The sequence below is a fragment of the Bufo gargarizans genome, chromosome 1, assembly GCF_014858855.1.
Source record: "Bufo gargarizans isolate SCDJY-AF-19 chromosome 1, ASM1485885v1, whole genome shotgun sequence".
Lineage (NCBI taxonomy): Eukaryota > Metazoa > Chordata > Amphibia > Anura > Bufonidae > Bufo > Bufo gargarizans.
Window position 1 is genome coordinate 38,840,597 of NC_058080.1, and position 17,795 is coordinate 38,858,391.

General features: G+C 47.1%; 1 protein-coding gene across 1 annotated transcript in view; it reads right to left on the reverse strand.

Annotated features, from left to right (window-relative positions):
• MAEA (macrophage erythroblast attacher, E3 ubiquitin ligase) overlaps positions 1-17,588 on the reverse strand; it is a 60,725-nt gene extending 43,137 nt beyond the window's left edge. The window contains exons 1-2 of the mRNA XM_044294925.1: positions 17,267-17,588; positions 9,454-9,636 (exon numbers count right to left, since the gene is read on the reverse strand). Of these exons, the coding sequence (XP_044150860.1) occupies positions 9,454-9,636; positions 17,267-17,335 (252 nt within the window). The 5' untranslated portion in view covers positions 17,336-17,588. The remainder of the gene's footprint in view (positions 1-9,453; positions 9,637-17,266) is intronic.
• Between the last annotated feature and the right edge of the window lie 207 nt (positions 17,589-17,795).

Genomic DNA, 17,795 nt, shown 5'->3' on the forward strand with positions numbered 1-17,795 from the left:
GCATGGTGGGAGTTGTAGTTTGTCAACAGCTGGAGGGCCGCAGGTTAAGTATCCTGGACTTACACCTCCCTTTAACTACCACTTATTAATCTTGCGCCAATATACTTTTGCATTTTTAATGTTTATTATTAGGCATCCATACTAACGTAATAACCTGATGAATTATTTACTGTAAAATAGGAATGGTCCAAAAACAGACAATGCTGATAACTTTTTTTTTTTTGAAGTATAAATTCAACAATAATCTATATACCTCCCCCCTAAAATTTATCCTGCATAAAACAAGGCATTAGATGGCTGCGCCAAGGATTAAAAACTGAAAAATTTAAAATAAAAAATAAAAAGATAAAAACCTTTAGTTGCATAAAACCTATTCTGTGCAATTCCAGTCACATCAGGGTTTCCTCAAGGGCAACTCTGCTTATTCCTGTAGTTTCCCATCGATTCCCTCAATCTGGCTTTAAAATTGTACTTCTCGCTTGTAAAACAAAATAAAAACCATAATGATATTCCATCATGGAAATGGGTCTGCGAGGACAAGCTGTGTGACAGGACGCAAAATGCAAAATCCGCACTCACAATATTGAATTATTGATCTACTAGACATTAAGCCCGTTACAATAACGGGCGCTAGAACAGTAGTGCTTAAACATTAGCAGGAACAGTCTATATTAAATGGCAAGGGAACTTGACCACACTGACTGGTGGCCGAGACTGGTGGCTGCGGCGGAGACTGCTGGCCCTGACTGGTGGCTGCGGCGGAGACTGCTGGCCCTGACTGGTGGCTGCGGCGGAGACTGCTGGCCCTGACTGGTGGCTGCGGCGGAGACTGCTGGCCCTGACTGGTGGCTGTACGACTGGCACTGACTGCTGGTAGCGACTGGTGGGTCAGACTGCTGACAGGGGCTCCTCTCTATATGGCTGATAGTGCTGTGACTGACGAACAGAAATGGTGGCGCTCCAACCTGCTTGCAGGTGTGGGCGGTGCAGGCGGCATGTGGAGCGCCGTGTCCCGATGGTGTGAGCGGTATGTTATTATTAGGGTTATTCCTGCAGTATAGAAATCTTTTGCTAGAGGTAGTTGTGCATTTTTTACAATGTTCACCTGACAGAGTAGATAATGAGATATTTTTATAGAGCAGGTTAAAACTATGCGGCGATACCTAATAAGTCTATATATTTTTTTTTGGGGGGGGGGGGGGGGATTTGCACAATAAAATGTTTTTAGGTTTCCATTTTCTGAAAGCCATATTTTTTTTATTTTTTGGGCAAATGGCTTAGGTAGGGTCAAATTTTTTGCTGGAAGAGATGATGGTTTAATTGGTAGAATTTTGGGGCACATATGAATTTTTGATTGCTTGGTATTACACTTTTTGTGATGTAAGGTGATAATTTTATTTTTTCATGGTGTTCATCAGATGGGTTGAATTTTTATAGAGCAGGTCGTTACGGACATGGCGATACCCAATAAGTGCATTTTTTTTACTTTATTTTATTCAATAAAAGCATGTTTGAAAAAAATTAAAAATAAAAATCATGTTTTTGTTACTTCATTTTCTGAAAGTCATTTATTTTTATTTTTGGATGATTGGCTTTTATATAGGGCCTCACTTTTTGTGGGATGAGGTAACAGTTTGGTGCCAATTTTGGATACATATGACTTTTTTGATGACTTTTTATACCATTTTTTGGGAAGTGCGGTGGGCAAAATTGCAATTACATCATAGTTTTTCTTTTTTATGGTGTTCACCATGCGGTAAAAGTAACATGATCCTTTTATATAAACATGTTTAGTGTTTTTTTTGTTTTTTTTTACATTTTTAACCAATTTATTGTGTGGATATAGGAAGGTTATTTTGTAACTTTTTAAAAAAATTTTGACCCAGACCCACTTGGTTCTTGAAGATCCAGTGGGTCTGATGGCTTACAATACACTGTAGTACACTATATAGTGTACTGCAGTGTACTGAACTCACACTAAGGCCTCATGCACACGACAGTGCCGTTTTTTGAGATCCGCAAACCGCGGATCCGCAAAAAACTGAAGCCGCACGTGTGCCTTCCGCAATTTGCGGAACGGGCGCCCATTGTAGAAATGCCTATTCTTGTCTGCAAAATGGACAAGAATAGGACATGCTATATTTTTTTTTGCAGGGGCACGGAACGGTGCAACGAACACGGAGTGCTGTCCGCATCTTTTGCGGCCCTATTGAAGTGAATGGGTCCGCACCCGAGCCCCATTTTTTGCGGACCACAAAAAAACGGTCGTGTGAATGAGGCCTAAGCCTTAGCAGGAACCTGATCAGGCTTTTACCACGGTAAGCCGGATGCCTGTGAAGGCGTCAGGTTGCCATGGTAACCATCGGGGCGATTGCGGCCCGATGGGGGAGGGAGCACCCTCCCTCAGTTTACCCTTCAAGCATCGGTCCTGCCACAACAGAGCAACGGCCCGATGGTTAGCCCCTCCATACAGCGTTCCTAAGGTCCACGGCATGGAAGGGGTTAAACGGCCGATATCGGCCGTTTTCAAGCAGTACATGTAAGAGTGTAAAAAAAGGGAGGAGATTTTAAATTTTCTCTTCCACTTTGCAGCTATTCCTGTAAAATACTTAAAGGGTTAACAAACTTTCTGAATGTCATTTTTGAATACTTTGAGGGGTGCAGTTTTCATAATGGGGTCATTTATGGGTGATTTCTAACATAAGACCCTCAAATTCACTTCAAAACTGAACTGGTCCCTGAAAAAAATCTGATTTTGACATTTTCATGAAAAATTGCTGCTCAACTTTAAAGTCCTAACTTCTTCAAAAAGTAAAAACATGTCAACTTTATGATGCCAACATAAAATAGACATATTGAATATGCGAATCAATAATTAATTTGGCATGTCCATTTTTCTTACAAGCAGAGAGTTTCAAAGTTCGAAAAATGCTAAATTTTCCAATTTTTCATGAAATTTTAAAATTTTTCACAAAGAAATGAGGTAAGTATCGGCGAAAATTTACCACTAAAAGTAGAATAGGTCACGAAAACAATCTTGGAATCAGTATGATAGGTGAAAGCATCCCAGAGTTATTAAAGCATAAAGTGACACTGGTCAGATTTGCAAAAAATGGCCTGGTCCTTAAGGTGAAAATGAGCCCGTTCCTTAACCACTTCAGCCCCCCTAGCTTAAACCCCCTTAATGACCAGGCCACTTTTTACACTTCGGCACTACACTCCTTTCACCGTTTATCGCTCGGTCATACAACTTACCACCCAAATGAATTTTACCTCCTTTTCTTCTCACTAATAGAGCTTTCATTTGGTGGTATTTCATTGCTGCTGACATTTCTACTTTTTTTTGTTATTAATCGAAATTTTTGCAAGAAAATGACATTTTTCACTTTCTGTTGTAAAATTTTTCAAATAAAACTACATTTCTATATAAATTTTTCTCTAAATTTATTGTTCTACATGTCTTTGATAAAAAAAAAAAAATGCAATAAGTGTATATTTATTGGTTTGCGCAAAAGTTATAGCATTTACAAACTATGGTACAAAAATGTGAATTTACGCACTTTGACATTCTGAGCACCTGTCAAGTTTCCTGAGGTTCTACAATGCCCAGACAGTAGAAACACCCCACAAATGACCCCATTGCGGAAAGTAGACACCCTAAGGTATTCGCTGATGGGCATAGTGAGTTCATAGAACTTTTTATTTTTGGTCACAAGTTAGCGGAAAATTATTTTTTCTTTTTTTTCTTACAAAGTCTCATATTCCACTAACTTGTGACAAAAAATACAATTTTACATGAACTCACCATGCCCCTCACGAAATACCTTGGGGTGTCTTCTTTCCAAAATTGGGTCACTTGTGGGGTATTTATACTGCCCTGGCATTTTAAAGGACCTAAAGCGTGAGAAGTAGTTTGGAATCCAAATGCGTAAAAAATGCCCTGTGAAATCCGAAAGGCGCTCTTTAGAATTTGGGCCCCTTTGCGCACCTAGGCTGCAAAAAAGCGTCACACATGTGGTATCGCCGTACTCAGGAGAAGTAGGGCAATGTGTTTTGCATTTTTACATATACCCATGCTGGGTGAGAGAAATATCTCTGTAAAAGACAACTTTTCAAATTTTTTTATACAAAGTTTTCATTTTACAGAGACATTTCTCTCACCCAGCATGGGTATAGGTAAAAATACACCCCAAACCACATTGCCCTACTTCTCCTGAGTACGGCGATACCACATGTGTGACACTTTTTTGCAGCCTAGGTGCGCAAAGGGGCCCAAATTCCAATGAGTACCTTTTAGGAGGGCATTTTTAGGCATTTGGATTCCAGACTTCTTCTCACGCTTTAGGGCCCCTAAAATGCCAGGGCAGTATAAATACCCCACATGTGACCCCATTTTGGAAAGAAGACACCCCAAGGTATTCCGTGAGGGGCATGGCGAGTTCCCAGAATATATATTTTTTTGGCACAAGTTAGCGGAAAATGATTTCGTAAGAGAAAAAAAAAAAAAAAAAAAATCATTTTCCACTAACTTGTGCCCAAAAAAAAATATTCTAGGAACTCGCCAAAAAATGGCCTGGTCCGCCTGGGTTCCAGCTACAACTAGAGTCCAAACATGGTGCCTCTATGTGGTTTCTCTGTGGAGTTATGTACATCTCCCTTCCCTGGCATCACACATCAAACTAAGAACATGGGCATGTTCATCGTGGCCACCAGGACACAAATATGTATCCGGTTTGCAGCTGCGAAGGCCAGGCGATTCATAATTCCTTATAAATCGCTGGTTCCATGCTTTCTGCTAGATTCAATTGAACTGGGGAAATGCTTAGACCCCCTGCAGGGAGGTTTTCTTGCAGGATCCGTGCTGTCTGAATGGAGGTGTGAAATGTAACCAAATGTGGCCTGCTAGGAGTTTTCTGCTATCTAGCTGTGGCTTTGAAGCAGGGCCCTCCTGTGGCGTTCACTATCTCTGCTATCTTTCAGCAAATGGTGGGTGTGAGGACATGGCTGACAGTAAATATGAATCCATATTCCTGACAACTCTCTTCTACATATTCGGACCTAAAATGCCACTGTACTGTCACACAATTTCATTTCATTTAATAGAGAATGGTGTAATTAGCAACTTCATTTAATAAATCTGCCTGCATCCACCTGAAAAAAAGCTGTAAAGTCATGGTCACTAGGGGGTCTCACCTCCCCCTAAGCTGCAGTCCAATGCCAGGCAAGACCAGTCCCTGGTAACAGACACAGAAGACGTCTCACAGGAAATGGGGGCGTGTCAGAGCCGCTTCTACACATCACACGAGCCTCCTGTGTGCAAGTGTGATTCTATCCCTCCTCATCTGTTCTTTGAGCTCCAGAGCTAAAAAACGAACATAATGAGAAATAAGGGAAAGGACGCCACAGCAGTACAGCACTGGCAGAAGGGAGCGGCCCTTGCTTCTGAGAGAAATGCATCTAGCTGTGCAGCTGAAACAGGGAATTATATGGCTGGAAGAGACATTAGGGAAACCCAAACATAACTGCTTCACAGTTATGATTCTACAATGAAACATAGCCATTATACAAACTTTTTTGGAAACTCAGGTGCACTTTAAACACCTGAGAAATTACATTTTTTGTATTCTCATGTCAATGGCAAAGGTCTTCGACCCCATTATTCCTAACTCGTTACCAACCCATGCCTATTTACCACCTGTTAAATACAGTCTGCCTCAAACTTTTGCAAAGATCACTTGCTTTCTTTTGCAGTTACTCCATATTTACATGTACGCCCACTCACCCAACCCTAAATCAAGCAGCTCAAGGGTGAAATAAGGATGTGCTATGTAGGTGCTGAGAAGGAAGCTTGGTGGGCTGTATTACATCTTGTAATTTTTTTATTATATTTTCTATCTTACATGATTATGGGACAGACCGTTCAAGAGGAGTGCGAGCATGCTCTGTGATCTGTGCAGAGGTCATTGCGCAGGGAGGGGGAGGAGATGAGCTGTATCCATCACCTACTGTGAAAGGTGGATTCAGTGTTATCTGCCTCCAGCTTTATGAGAGACGCGTAATCTTGAGATCGCCCAGCACCCGGCGTACACAGCACAAGCTGAAAGTCACAGAAAAAGTGTCAGCTTTCTGTAAAGTGTTAATATGTTCTTATTCCTGGACCAACGCATGTGAAATATGCCATTCTGACTTATGAATATGTATATACCGCAATGTGATGTGTGGCCATCAAGGGGGGCACTAGCGCATTTCAGGCAAGCCTGGGCCTGGATTCCATCAGCGAATCATTATGAAAAGCACTGGGGTCTTCGGAAGAAGAAACGCTGGTAATTTACAAGGTGAAAAAAATAATACCGCCCTGGCCAATTCAATAAAATGCTGTGAATTGTAGAGAGGAGGATAGAGTCGGAGGAAAGAGGCCGCTCTCTCACAGTCTAATTCATCACTGTCTCCGAGCTGCCGGATGGAAAAGCAAAACATGCTGGAAATACATGGAAATCACGGTGATTGATCTGATGTCTCTTTCATTCACTGCGCCGAGATGGCGGTCACACATTGTTAACTGCATGGGAGGCCAATCCTTACTGAGGCGGGTTAAAGTAGCAGTGCTGCTTGTAATATCAGAATGAGGTACGGGGGGGTACGTGGGAATGAAGACCCCGCAGATGGGGATAAAACATAAATCCTGTAAAATGACAAGCGCTATGTATTTAAAGTGCATTTCCACTAAAAATCTATGGCCCACTGTAAATGCAGCTTCAACTGGACAGCCCAAACCAGGCGATCGGCTAGCATTGCAGGGGGCAGCCATTGCAGTTGAGTCAGCCGAGTCCTCCAGGGCGGAGGTACGCTTTTCAGCAACTCTCTACTCTGGCTATCTGGGGGTCCCTAATACTGGGTTGTACAATTGGGAAGATCCTCTTTAAACAATTCTGTCCACCAAAGACTAGGTATCCCCCAAAATTAAGGCAGATCAGTAGGAGTCCGACTGCACCAAACTAGAGGAACTGTCCCCTCTCCTGACATGTCTGCTTTAGTAACTACTTGCATTCTTTTCCCCATGTAATAACATGACTATATCATGCCATTCCCCCATTATTCCCACTAGAATTTTATGAATGAATTGCCAGTAGTCTGCAGTAAAGGTCCAGATGGGTGGTACCAGTTTGGAGGGACCCCCCAACTGGTAACACCCTTCGGGATGGACCTTCACTGCAGACAATTCATTTATAACAGGAATAGGAGAGGAATGGCACAACATAAGAAAATGAGACTAGAGTCTCCAGAATGATTACATTGGTGTTGCAAGTAGTTACCGAAACAGACATGTCAGGGGAGGAGAGGGGTCCTCCTTAATATGGCTGAAGCAGGATGACAGCTGGAGGCCGTCAGGAGGACATTGTTTTCTCTAGGTTTTTCTAACTGGATAACAGAAGTTATTAAAATAAATTGAAATGCCGTTGTATAATTATTATTAACCCCTGCTGTGCTGCTTGCGACATACACTATTACAAGACTATTCCCCTGAGTAATTATATATCTGTTCCCTGGGGAGAGATGGATAAAGCTGCCGCTATAAGGACATCCTTCATCTTCTGCTCCGTATCACAATCGCCGCTAAAATATTACCCTGGAGGAGATCCAGGACGGCATTATCCATTTTATTAACAACAGAAACTAAGCATCCTAATAAAGAGAGAGCAATAATCAAAGAGGGAACATGGAGTCTACAAGCTTCACAGCAAACGTACATATGCATATCACCAGTGGTGGACTCCTGAGATGTCATCTGTCTGTACATATCACCAGTGGTAGATTCCTGAGATATCAATTGTACATATCAACAGTGGTGGACTTCTCCTGAGATGTCATCTGTACATATCACCAGTGGTAGACTACTGAGATATCGTCAGTACATATCACCAGTGGTGGACTTCTCCTGAGATATCATCTGTACATATCAACAGTGGTGGACTTCTCCTGAGATATCATCTGTACATATCAACAGTGGTGGAATACTGACATATCATCTGTCTGTACAAATCATATATTCATATTACCGGTGGTGGACTTCTCCTGAGATATCATCTGTACATATCACAAGTAGTGGACTATTTACATATCATATATACATATTACCAGTGGTGAAATACTGACAGATGAACCATACATATCACATGCACAAATCACCTCTGGTGGGATTACTGATATATCATTCAAACACGTCTTCGGTGTTGGACGAATGACACATCATCTGTATATGTACTACATATGTTAGTAGTCTCACCACTGGTAATATCAGCCGTACATATAACCAGTGGTGGAGCCTGGTAAAGAGAACTGTTCAAAGATCTTTACTTATAGCTATAAAGGGAGGGATGTCAACCTTTTGGAATGAGCAGAGCCGGACAGAAGTGTTCTTTTTCTGCCCTAGTTTGGAGAAGACCACAGCAACTGGTTGGCATCGTACTGGGGGCAGTTGGCAGATGCCATATAGGAGCATAATGAACAAATGGCTAACCAGCGCCAAAAGTGGGCACAATGGACAGCTAGTTGCTAGCACCATGAAGGAAGTACCCTAGACAAGTGTTCCTCAAAACTGGTCCTCGGGACCCACCTACTAGTCATGTTTTCAGGATTTCCTTAGTAATTGAGCAGGTGATATAAATAGTGTCCATCAATCAGGACTTACCACAGGTATACATTCTGTGGGATATTCTCAAATCATGACAGACAGGTAGGCCCTGAGGACTGGAGTTGAGGAACACTGCCCTAGACAACTAGTTGTCAGTAATGGTGCTCCATGGACCAAGGCCATCAGTCGAGGCACCATGAATAGCTGGCAGCATTGTGACATCTATTGAGATATTACGTGAGAACCCATTAAAATACTGAACCAGAAGAGTCTTTCTGTTTTAGCCTTGAAGATGCAAAGATTGTGGAGATCCAACTGGTGTAAGGATTCCCACAGCCAATGCAAATTAGGTCTCTTCCAGAAAGAAGAAACCTCTCTGTACTCTCACCTTGAGGAAGCTACCCTGTAAGGCAACACACGACCCATTGAAGGGGTTGTTCGGTTTTCCCATACTGATAACCTATTCTTACGGTCATCAGTATCAGATCAGCACTGGTCCGACTCCTGGCTGTACCTACAGCTGCTCCTGTCCCATTTACAACGCTCCACCGCTGCAATGTCAATGCCTGTGCAGGTGAACAGTGACGAGAACGCAGCGCTGGCAAAAGCCGATCTGCTATTGATAACCTAAGTCATCAATATGGGAAAACCAGAGAACCCCTTTAAAAAGGACCATGACTTGCGTTATCACAACAGGTATATAAATGGCTGCAGGATACCACTGTAAGGTAAAGAAGCTCCTGACATACAAAAGATGTCCAAGAGACATATAAGACATTACTGTAGAAACATACTGAATATGGGAGAGGACGTGGCTTTACCTTCCTCTTAAGAACACTTAGCTTCTCCACCACCCCATCCAGCAGGCTGACCACAGAGTCTACGGCGGGGCAACTGCTCAATGTCTTCTCCAGCTCGGCCACCACCATGGTGACATGGCTCGTCTCTCGATCTATGTTCTTCTGTGCTGCCCGGAAGCGCTTGTTGAGGGTCTCATAAGGAACCTGAAATAGAAAAAAGGGCCTGTATTCTGTAACCTATGATGAGAGTCTCAGAAGTGAAGTGAAACCATGTTGCAGAATTTGAAGGTCCACCATGTCTAAAAGTGGTGTGTAGAAGGTCTCAAGGTGATGAATGAAGCCACAGTCGAGCATGCATGCTTGCCACTACATTCAACTGGATATAGCCGAGTACAGCACTTGTCCCATAGAGAATGAACAGAGCACCAGCGGACACGTGCCACCTGCCCTTCCATTCATAAGGCACCATGGGACTGCACTTGTTTTTCATGGCCATTAGACGAGTGCACTCCTGTATAAAAGGCTATGCCAATTTTTCACCAGTCATGTGAATGTAGACTTACAGCGATGGCATACAGATAGGATCGGTGACGATCTGACCTCTGGGATCATCAATAATCCCGAGAACGAAGGTGCTCCCAACCACCCGGCTGCCCGTTCACATGAGTAAGACTGCGTTGTATTTGTCTCACACTTTGGGTGCAAAAACAATGAATCTAGCGCTGTGGCCTCTTCATTCTCATAATCAGTAGCGGTAAAGGGAATGGTCAGACCACCACCGATCCTAAAATGATGGCATATTATCCTACCTACATACCATTACTCCATAAGACGAAAAAAAAAAAAAAAAAAAAAGACCCTTCCGGTAAGGGTCTATTCACACGTGCGTAGGCTTTTTGCGATCTGCAAATTGCGTATCTGCAAAACACGGACACCAGCAATGTGCGTTCCGCATTTTGCGGACCACACATCGCCAGCTCTATAATAGAAAATGCCTTTTCTTTTCAGCAGTTGCGGATGAGAATAGGACATGTTCTATTTTTTTCGGGAACGGAATTGCGGACCCGGAAATGCGGACAGCACATAGTGTGCTGTCCGCATCCATTCCGGCCCTATTGAAAATGAATGGGTCCGCACCCGTTCCGCAAAATTGCGGAATGGATACGGACCAAAGTTGCGGACGTGTGAATGGACTCTAATTCTCACTGGAGCTGAGAGGAGGATACAACTCAAAGAGGGCTGCCTGGACTGTGTGACATCAAGGTGAAGCTCAAAAGTACTTTACAAAGTTGTAGAATTTTTCTTTTATTTGCTTAAAATGGCAAACCTCTTTAAAGGCTACGGACACCTTCGGGACAATTGTTTTTTTATGATTGCATTACACTCATTTTGGGCTAAAAATATTAAATTCAATTGTTTTTTATAAAAAAAATGTTCAGCCGTTTCTGAGATACAAGGGTTAAAAAAAGAAAATCTGTCGGTTCGCTGTGACTTTGTTTTCTTTGAATGCTGTCATGGGTAGCTCTTATCTCTGATCTTCTAACCTCCTAAACCTTAATTATAGCTCAATCCTTACCAAACAGATAAGAATATGGCTTAAATAAGTGTTTATCAGGTCAAAAGATCAGAGACCAGAGCTACACATGAGACTGATTCTTAACCCTTGTAGCTCAGAAACGGCTGAACATTTTTTTAAATTAAATACAACTGAAAAAATAATGTTAGCCCAAAACGAGTAGCAAGCTATCATATAAAAAATGCCCCCAAAGGAGAACATAGTCTTTAAAGGGGTTGTCATTTTATTTTTTAAATCCCCCCTCCCCCAACAGTACCTGTGGAGAAACCCATACTTACAGTACCTGCTCCCAAACCGCTTCATTTGGGGTCCGTGACTCTTGGGATGTCTTCACTGGACTTTTAGAGCCAGTCTGACAACTCCCGCACTGACTGGGTCATGTGTGCTGCTTCAGCCAATGACTGACGTGTCCACAAGCGATACGTTACCCGGCAGCGATTCAGCCAGTGATTGGTTGCAGAGGCACACATGCTCGACCCTGCCCCATGTACGACCTCTGGACCCCAGCGATTGCCCCCTCTTCTGTCTATTGTCTAGGGGCGCTTTATAACCCCCCCTTTCTGCTAATATTTTGATAATTACACCCGAACACACGCCTCTAGCCTAAGGGTTTAATTAAAATGCAAAAACCAATAGCAAACTCAACCTAACAGAGCACAACAGTAAAACCGCTCACAATCACATCTCCTAATAGCAGAATTACGGCACAGTAAATAATTATCTCTGAAAAGCTCCGTCATCACATGCAAGACCGTCTGTATGCTCATCGGAGGCCGATTCCCCGCAGGCTCTCCCGATTTCCATCTTCAACTCCAATAGATAAATAATAATAAATTAGAAGATGCAGGTAGCTAAAACGCCTAGAGACTTGCTACTGAAGACAAGAGGCAGCCATATACATTAGGTGTACGTTGGCCAAACCGACCAATTTAGTCAGGACCTTTCAACCGTCTCATGCGTTTGGGCGCTGCCGTGCCAAGTGGGGGGGAGGCGGCCAAGGCAGGCCCCACCAGGCCAAGTGGGGGGGGGGGGAAGGCGGCCAAGGCAGGCCCCACCAGGCCAAGTGGGGGGGGGGGGGAGGCGGCCAAGGCAGGCCCCACCAGGCCAAGTGGGGGGGGGGGGGGAGGCGGCCAAGGCAGGCCCCACCAGGCCAAGTGGGGGGGGGGCGGCGGCCAAGGCAGGCCCCACCAGGCCAAGTGGGGGGGGGGGGGCGGCCAAGGCAGGCCCCACCAGGCCAAGTGGGGGGGGGGGGGGGGCGGCCAAGGCAGGCCCCACCAGGCCAAGTGGGGGGGGGGGGAAGGCGGCCAAGGCAGGCCCCACCAGGCCAAGTGGGGGGGGGGGAAGGCGGCCAAGGCAGGCCCCACCAGGCCAAGTGGGGGGGGGGAGGCGGCCAAGGCAGGCCCCACCAGGCCAAGTGGGGGGGGGGGGGGGAGGCGGCCAAGGCAGGCCCCACCAGGCCAAGTGGGGGGGGGGGGGGAGGCCAAGGCAGGCCCCACAAGGCCAAGTTGGGGGGGGGGGGAGGCGGCCAAGGCAGGCCCCACCAGGCCAAGTGGGGGGGGGGGGGGAAGGCGGCCAAGGCAGGCCCCACCAGGCCAAGTGGGGGGGGGGGGGGAGGCGGCCAAGGCAGGCCCCACCAGGCCAAGTGGGGGGGGGCGGCGGCCAAGGCAGGCCCCACCAGGCCAAGTGGGGGGGGGCGGCCAAGGCAGGCCCCACCAGGCCAAGTGGGGGGGGGGGGGGGGAAGGCGGCCAAGGCAGGCCCCACCAGGCCAAGTGGGGGGGGGGGAAGGCGGCCAAGCAGGCCCCACCATGCCAAGTGGGGGGGGGGGGAAGGCGGCCAAGGCAGGCCCCACCAGGCCAAGTGGGGGGGGGGGGGGAAGGCGGCCAAGGCAGGCCCCACCAGGCCAAGTGGGGGGGGGAGGCGGCCAAGGCAGGCCCCACAAGGCCAAGTTGGGGGGGGGGGAGGCGGCCAAGGCAGGCCCCACCAGGCCAAGTGGGGGGGGGGGAGGCGGCCAAGGCAGGCCCCACCAGGCCAAGTGGGGGGGGGGGAAGGCGGCCAAGGCAGGCCCCACCAGGCCAAGTGGGGGGGGGGGAAGGCGGCCAAGGCAGGCCCCACCAGGCCAAGTGGGGGGGGGGGAAGGCGGCCAAGGCAGGCCCCACCAGGCCAAGTGGGGGGGGGGAAGGCGGCCAAGGCAGGCCCCACCAGGCCAAGTGGGGGGGGGGGGAAGGCGGCCAAGGCAGGCCCCACCAGGCCAAGTGGGGGGGGGGGGGAAGGCGGCCAAGGCAGGCCCCACCAGGCCAAGTGGGGGGGGGGGAAGGTGGCCAAGGCAGGCCCCACCAGACCAAGTGGGGGGGGGGGAGGCGGCCAAGGCAGGCCCCACCAGGCCAAGTCTAGATGGGGAAATGCTATAACTAATTTGGGGAGGGAGGGGACAAAAAACCTCCCAGAAACACAAGTGACAGATAGGGTCTGGCTTATATAGTGCTGGTTTTGTAGTGCCGTACTACGCGTGCTGCTGGCTCCTACACCTCTATGTACGGGTAGGGATAAGGCCCAGCATCAGAATATAAACTGACAAGGCAGGTATCCATAAAACAAATGAGGTGGCAGCAGGCCACATCTCGCCAGGTCGTTCATTGGTAGTCAAGCTGGGACTTGTAGTCCTGAGCAAGTAACACAAGTCGGACCAGAAGCTTGATGTAAACTTCTCTAGGAACGTGATGTTTTCCAGCAGCTGCACATTCCAGTGTATGAGTCAAACCTCTGATCAGCAGAACGGACGTGAAGTCACCACCAGGGCTTCTCCAAAAACCTCTACTGCCCAGAGAACCGCTTCCTCTGGAAACAGGCCGACAAGCTGGCATCACACACAGGAAGCAATTACACGTACCCGCTGCTGGCACATCACTAATAAGATGGAGGATCCGACACATCTGGCCAGTTCTTCATGTATAAACTGCTGGACGTAGTCAGTAAACCATTGCTTGCACATGAGGGAATTGCCTTATAAGTAGTGTTGAGCGAACTTGTGTTTTAAGTTCGGCGTCTAAAGTCGGGATCAGGTTATCGAAGAATCGCGTTATGGATTCCGCTACCACAGACCATAACTTGGTCCGGGGTAGCGGAATCCATAACGCGATTCTTCGATAACCTGATCCCGAACTTTAGACGCCGAACTTAAAACACAAGTTCGCTCAACACTACTTATAAGTAATTTCCTATAACACTTCTATGATGTGAAGTAGAATATGGCTATGTGAGAGGAGGGGTGGGGGGGGTGTTGACACAGTGTGCCGGCTGCCGCTTACTGGGAGCACTGGGTGAGCAGCTGTAGGTTATGAATTTTCCTGCGTTTGCTACGCTGTAGTGGCAGCACTCTTAGACCTTGTTCACCGGGCCATGTCTGTGATGACATCTGTGGCAAGATGGGCAGTGGTTCATCTGTAAAGATGTCTCTGAAGGACCCATTTTTGGCCCTGCATGTATCATCCGTGTTTCACGGACGTTGCTAGGCTGGTAGTTTCCAGAGCATTTCCTACTAGTTGTCTCTGAAACCACGGACTAAACATGGACGGCAGGGAGAGGTACATTGGAACAAGTCACACAATATACCTCTGGATACAGTATACAGGTAGAGGACAGGGTGATCAGATTTACATCCATAAATTTATTATACTGAGGTATGGCAATGATGGACCATCTTGAAATGACAGATATTACACAAGAGGTCCTGCAAAGGTAGCATAGGACCAACCTCACATCCAGGTATCAAGTCACCAATAGTTTGCTGGGGATCTCCCAAACCACCAAGTTAATAAGAGAACTTTCAAACATACAGGAACCTTCCAGGGCCACCAGGGATCTGCCAAAATGTCACAGCAATCAAGAATCTCTGGCTCTTCTGGAGACATCCCAAACCCAAGAGGATTTATAAGATCTCAAGACATCTGCCATAACTTCAGAACTGCCAGGGGGACTCCCAAATCTGCCAAACTTCCACAACTTTTAAACCTATGGAGACCTCTAGGACCACAGATCCTCCAGACCAGCAAGGATCTGCCACTGATTCAGATTTACCAACCTATGGACACCTCCAGGACCACAGATCCTCCAATGAGTCAGATTTACCAATGTACCCCCAAACTACCAGGAGCCACCAATGATCAGCAGACGCTTCAGATTTACCAATCTATGGAGACCCCCAGATCCTCCAGACCAACAAGGATCTGCTAATGCTCCAGATTTACCAATTTACTCCCAAACCACCAATGACCTGCCAAAACCCCAGCACTGCCAGTGAACTCTCATAGCTCTTGAGATCCCCTAGGACTACCAGGGACCATCGAGAATTCCAGGGTCTTCCAGAAGCCTGGCAAACCTGAGTGTCAGTAAGGATTCTCCCAAACATCCATGGACCACCAGAGATCTCCAAGCCTCTTGTGTAAATCAGGGACATTTTTGAGCAGTATTAGCAAGAAACCTCTAGACCACCAGGGAAATTCTAAAACTACTTTATAACAGTACCATGTAAAAAAAAAAAAAAAAAAACACGAAACCTCAAACAAAAGTAAAGACCCAATCCAGAAGAAAATCATCCACCTACATCTGACAGGAAGAACAGCGTGGCCTGCAGCACTGCGAAGGGGCTCTGACAGACCCTACTGTAGGTCAGATGTGAACATGGCCTTAGACATCTGAACGTGATCATTCTTACATCATAGTAAGGTTACCAGTGGCATAAAACGGGTTGGAAGGTGGCACCCTTATATAAAACCGGGTCTTATGTAAATGGGCCAATCAGGACAACTTCTTGGATGATGTAACTTCCACGTTGCTGTGTTCTAGGAGTCCAGCGGCTAGAACCCCTGGGTGATGCTGCAGGAGAAGAATAGTTTTATACATGGCCAACCGAAGCCGGCGATCCTCCTCAACAACATCTGTATGTCCCTCAGGACAGACACTGGTGGCTCACAGCTAGGCTATGCCACTGATGTCCAACCACTGGGACCTCCACCAGCCACTTATGGTGGGGACACAAGGACCCCTTCAACACTCTTAAAGGGGGTTTCCTCAGGGTAGGCCATCAATACCATATCGGTTGGGGATCTGACTCTCAGAAGCCAGGCGATCAGTGCCATGCTGGTTGTGTGAGCGTTTCGACCTCTTCATGGTTTACCATAGGGCTGTCCACCTAGTGGCGTGGCAGGGTACTGCAGCTTGGTCCTGTTCAATACATTGCACGGCCACTACTAAATAGATAGCATGTAGGTAGATGGACCTGTGTAAAGAATGAAGAGGCTGCGGTGCTCCTACGTGCGCTGCAGCCGCTCAAACAGCTGATCAATGGGGGGGAGGCGAGAGATGAACCCCCCACCAGTGATATTGATGACCTATCCTGAGGATCAGCCCTCAATATTGTGAACACGGAAGACACCTTTAATATTCACCATTTCCAACATCTCTACTTGCTGCCAGTGAATAAGCCTAATACGTCTCACGGCTGAGAGTCTGCTACAGTTGTATCCAGTCTACGCAATCCTGCGTCGATAGTTCGCTACAAGGTAACAGCCTAGACTGGATACGACTGTAACAGACCCTCCGCTGTGATAAGCGTGAGGTCTGAGTGCGATTTCAGCCTCTGGATATAAAGAAGAATGCTTTCATTCACTGACAGCAAGCGGAGAACCTGAAAACAAGGATCGAAAACACAAAGTTGTAGAAGCTTTCATCACATATTTACAGACGCCAGTGCGCCCCTTTGACACGATGGGGGGGTGAAGACGCCAAAATTAACCCCCCCCCCCCCCCCCCCACTGCCCCAGGAAGCAGCGAAATGGGTGTCACTTTTTGGGGCCCAGATCATGTGACAATCTACAGGTCGGAAATCATTTGGTCACGTTACGAGCCAGTCAACGTCTTCGAGGCGCTCTATAAGACAGCGGCTTCCCAAGACACCAGACCCTTTGTTTTTGTAAACAGGGGGGCGCGACAAAAAGGCAGAACGTCGTTAATCAACTCTACGCTCAGTTTCGTTACGTCAGTGGCCCCAGACGACGGGTCAGTCCATGCACACAGTAGCGTATAGGCCAATACCAGCAACATTGTGCGCGGTTTTATGAATAAAGGCGTAAACGGCGCCAATCCACAGAACCGTAAGCGCCAGGGCATGCCCCCCTGTTACGTCCAGCCCTGGTATGGGTGCAATCTAAGACCCAGCAGACACCCAGGCACCCCTGCACAGGACAGACAGCATGACACACCTTTAAAGTTGGATACTCCTGAACCTTCAGAGCCATTGAGAGCTGAGCAGCTGATTCCTGGACCGCCATCTTGGACTGTAAGGTGGAGGGGGAGGGGTCGACAACCCTAGCTGAACGCTACATGCCCACAGTCCCGGGCATCATGGGTAATTATTAAGAGGCAGCGATATGGCAGAGCTATAGCAATAAATCAAAATAATCGCAAAGGAAAAAATGGAGCAGGGCGGGCGCAGAAAGACCGACACTGCTCAACTTGACAGCTCAGCAGCAAAACAATTAATGCCCCAGCGCCTGCTCCGGCAGCCCGTCCCACTTTTGACCACGCCCACCCAGTGTCGACTGACGTTTCCGCCAGCCAATGGTTTAGGCGAACTGCGCCCACGCCATTCTCCAATCCGAGGCGCAGCTTTTTGACACTCCAGGTAAACTCAGTGACGTAACAATGAAAGAAGGCGTGGCCCAAAGCAGCCGCTTGATAAGGAAAGGAGGAAAATCTGTGGAGGAATTTCTAGCAACCAATAGGAGTGAC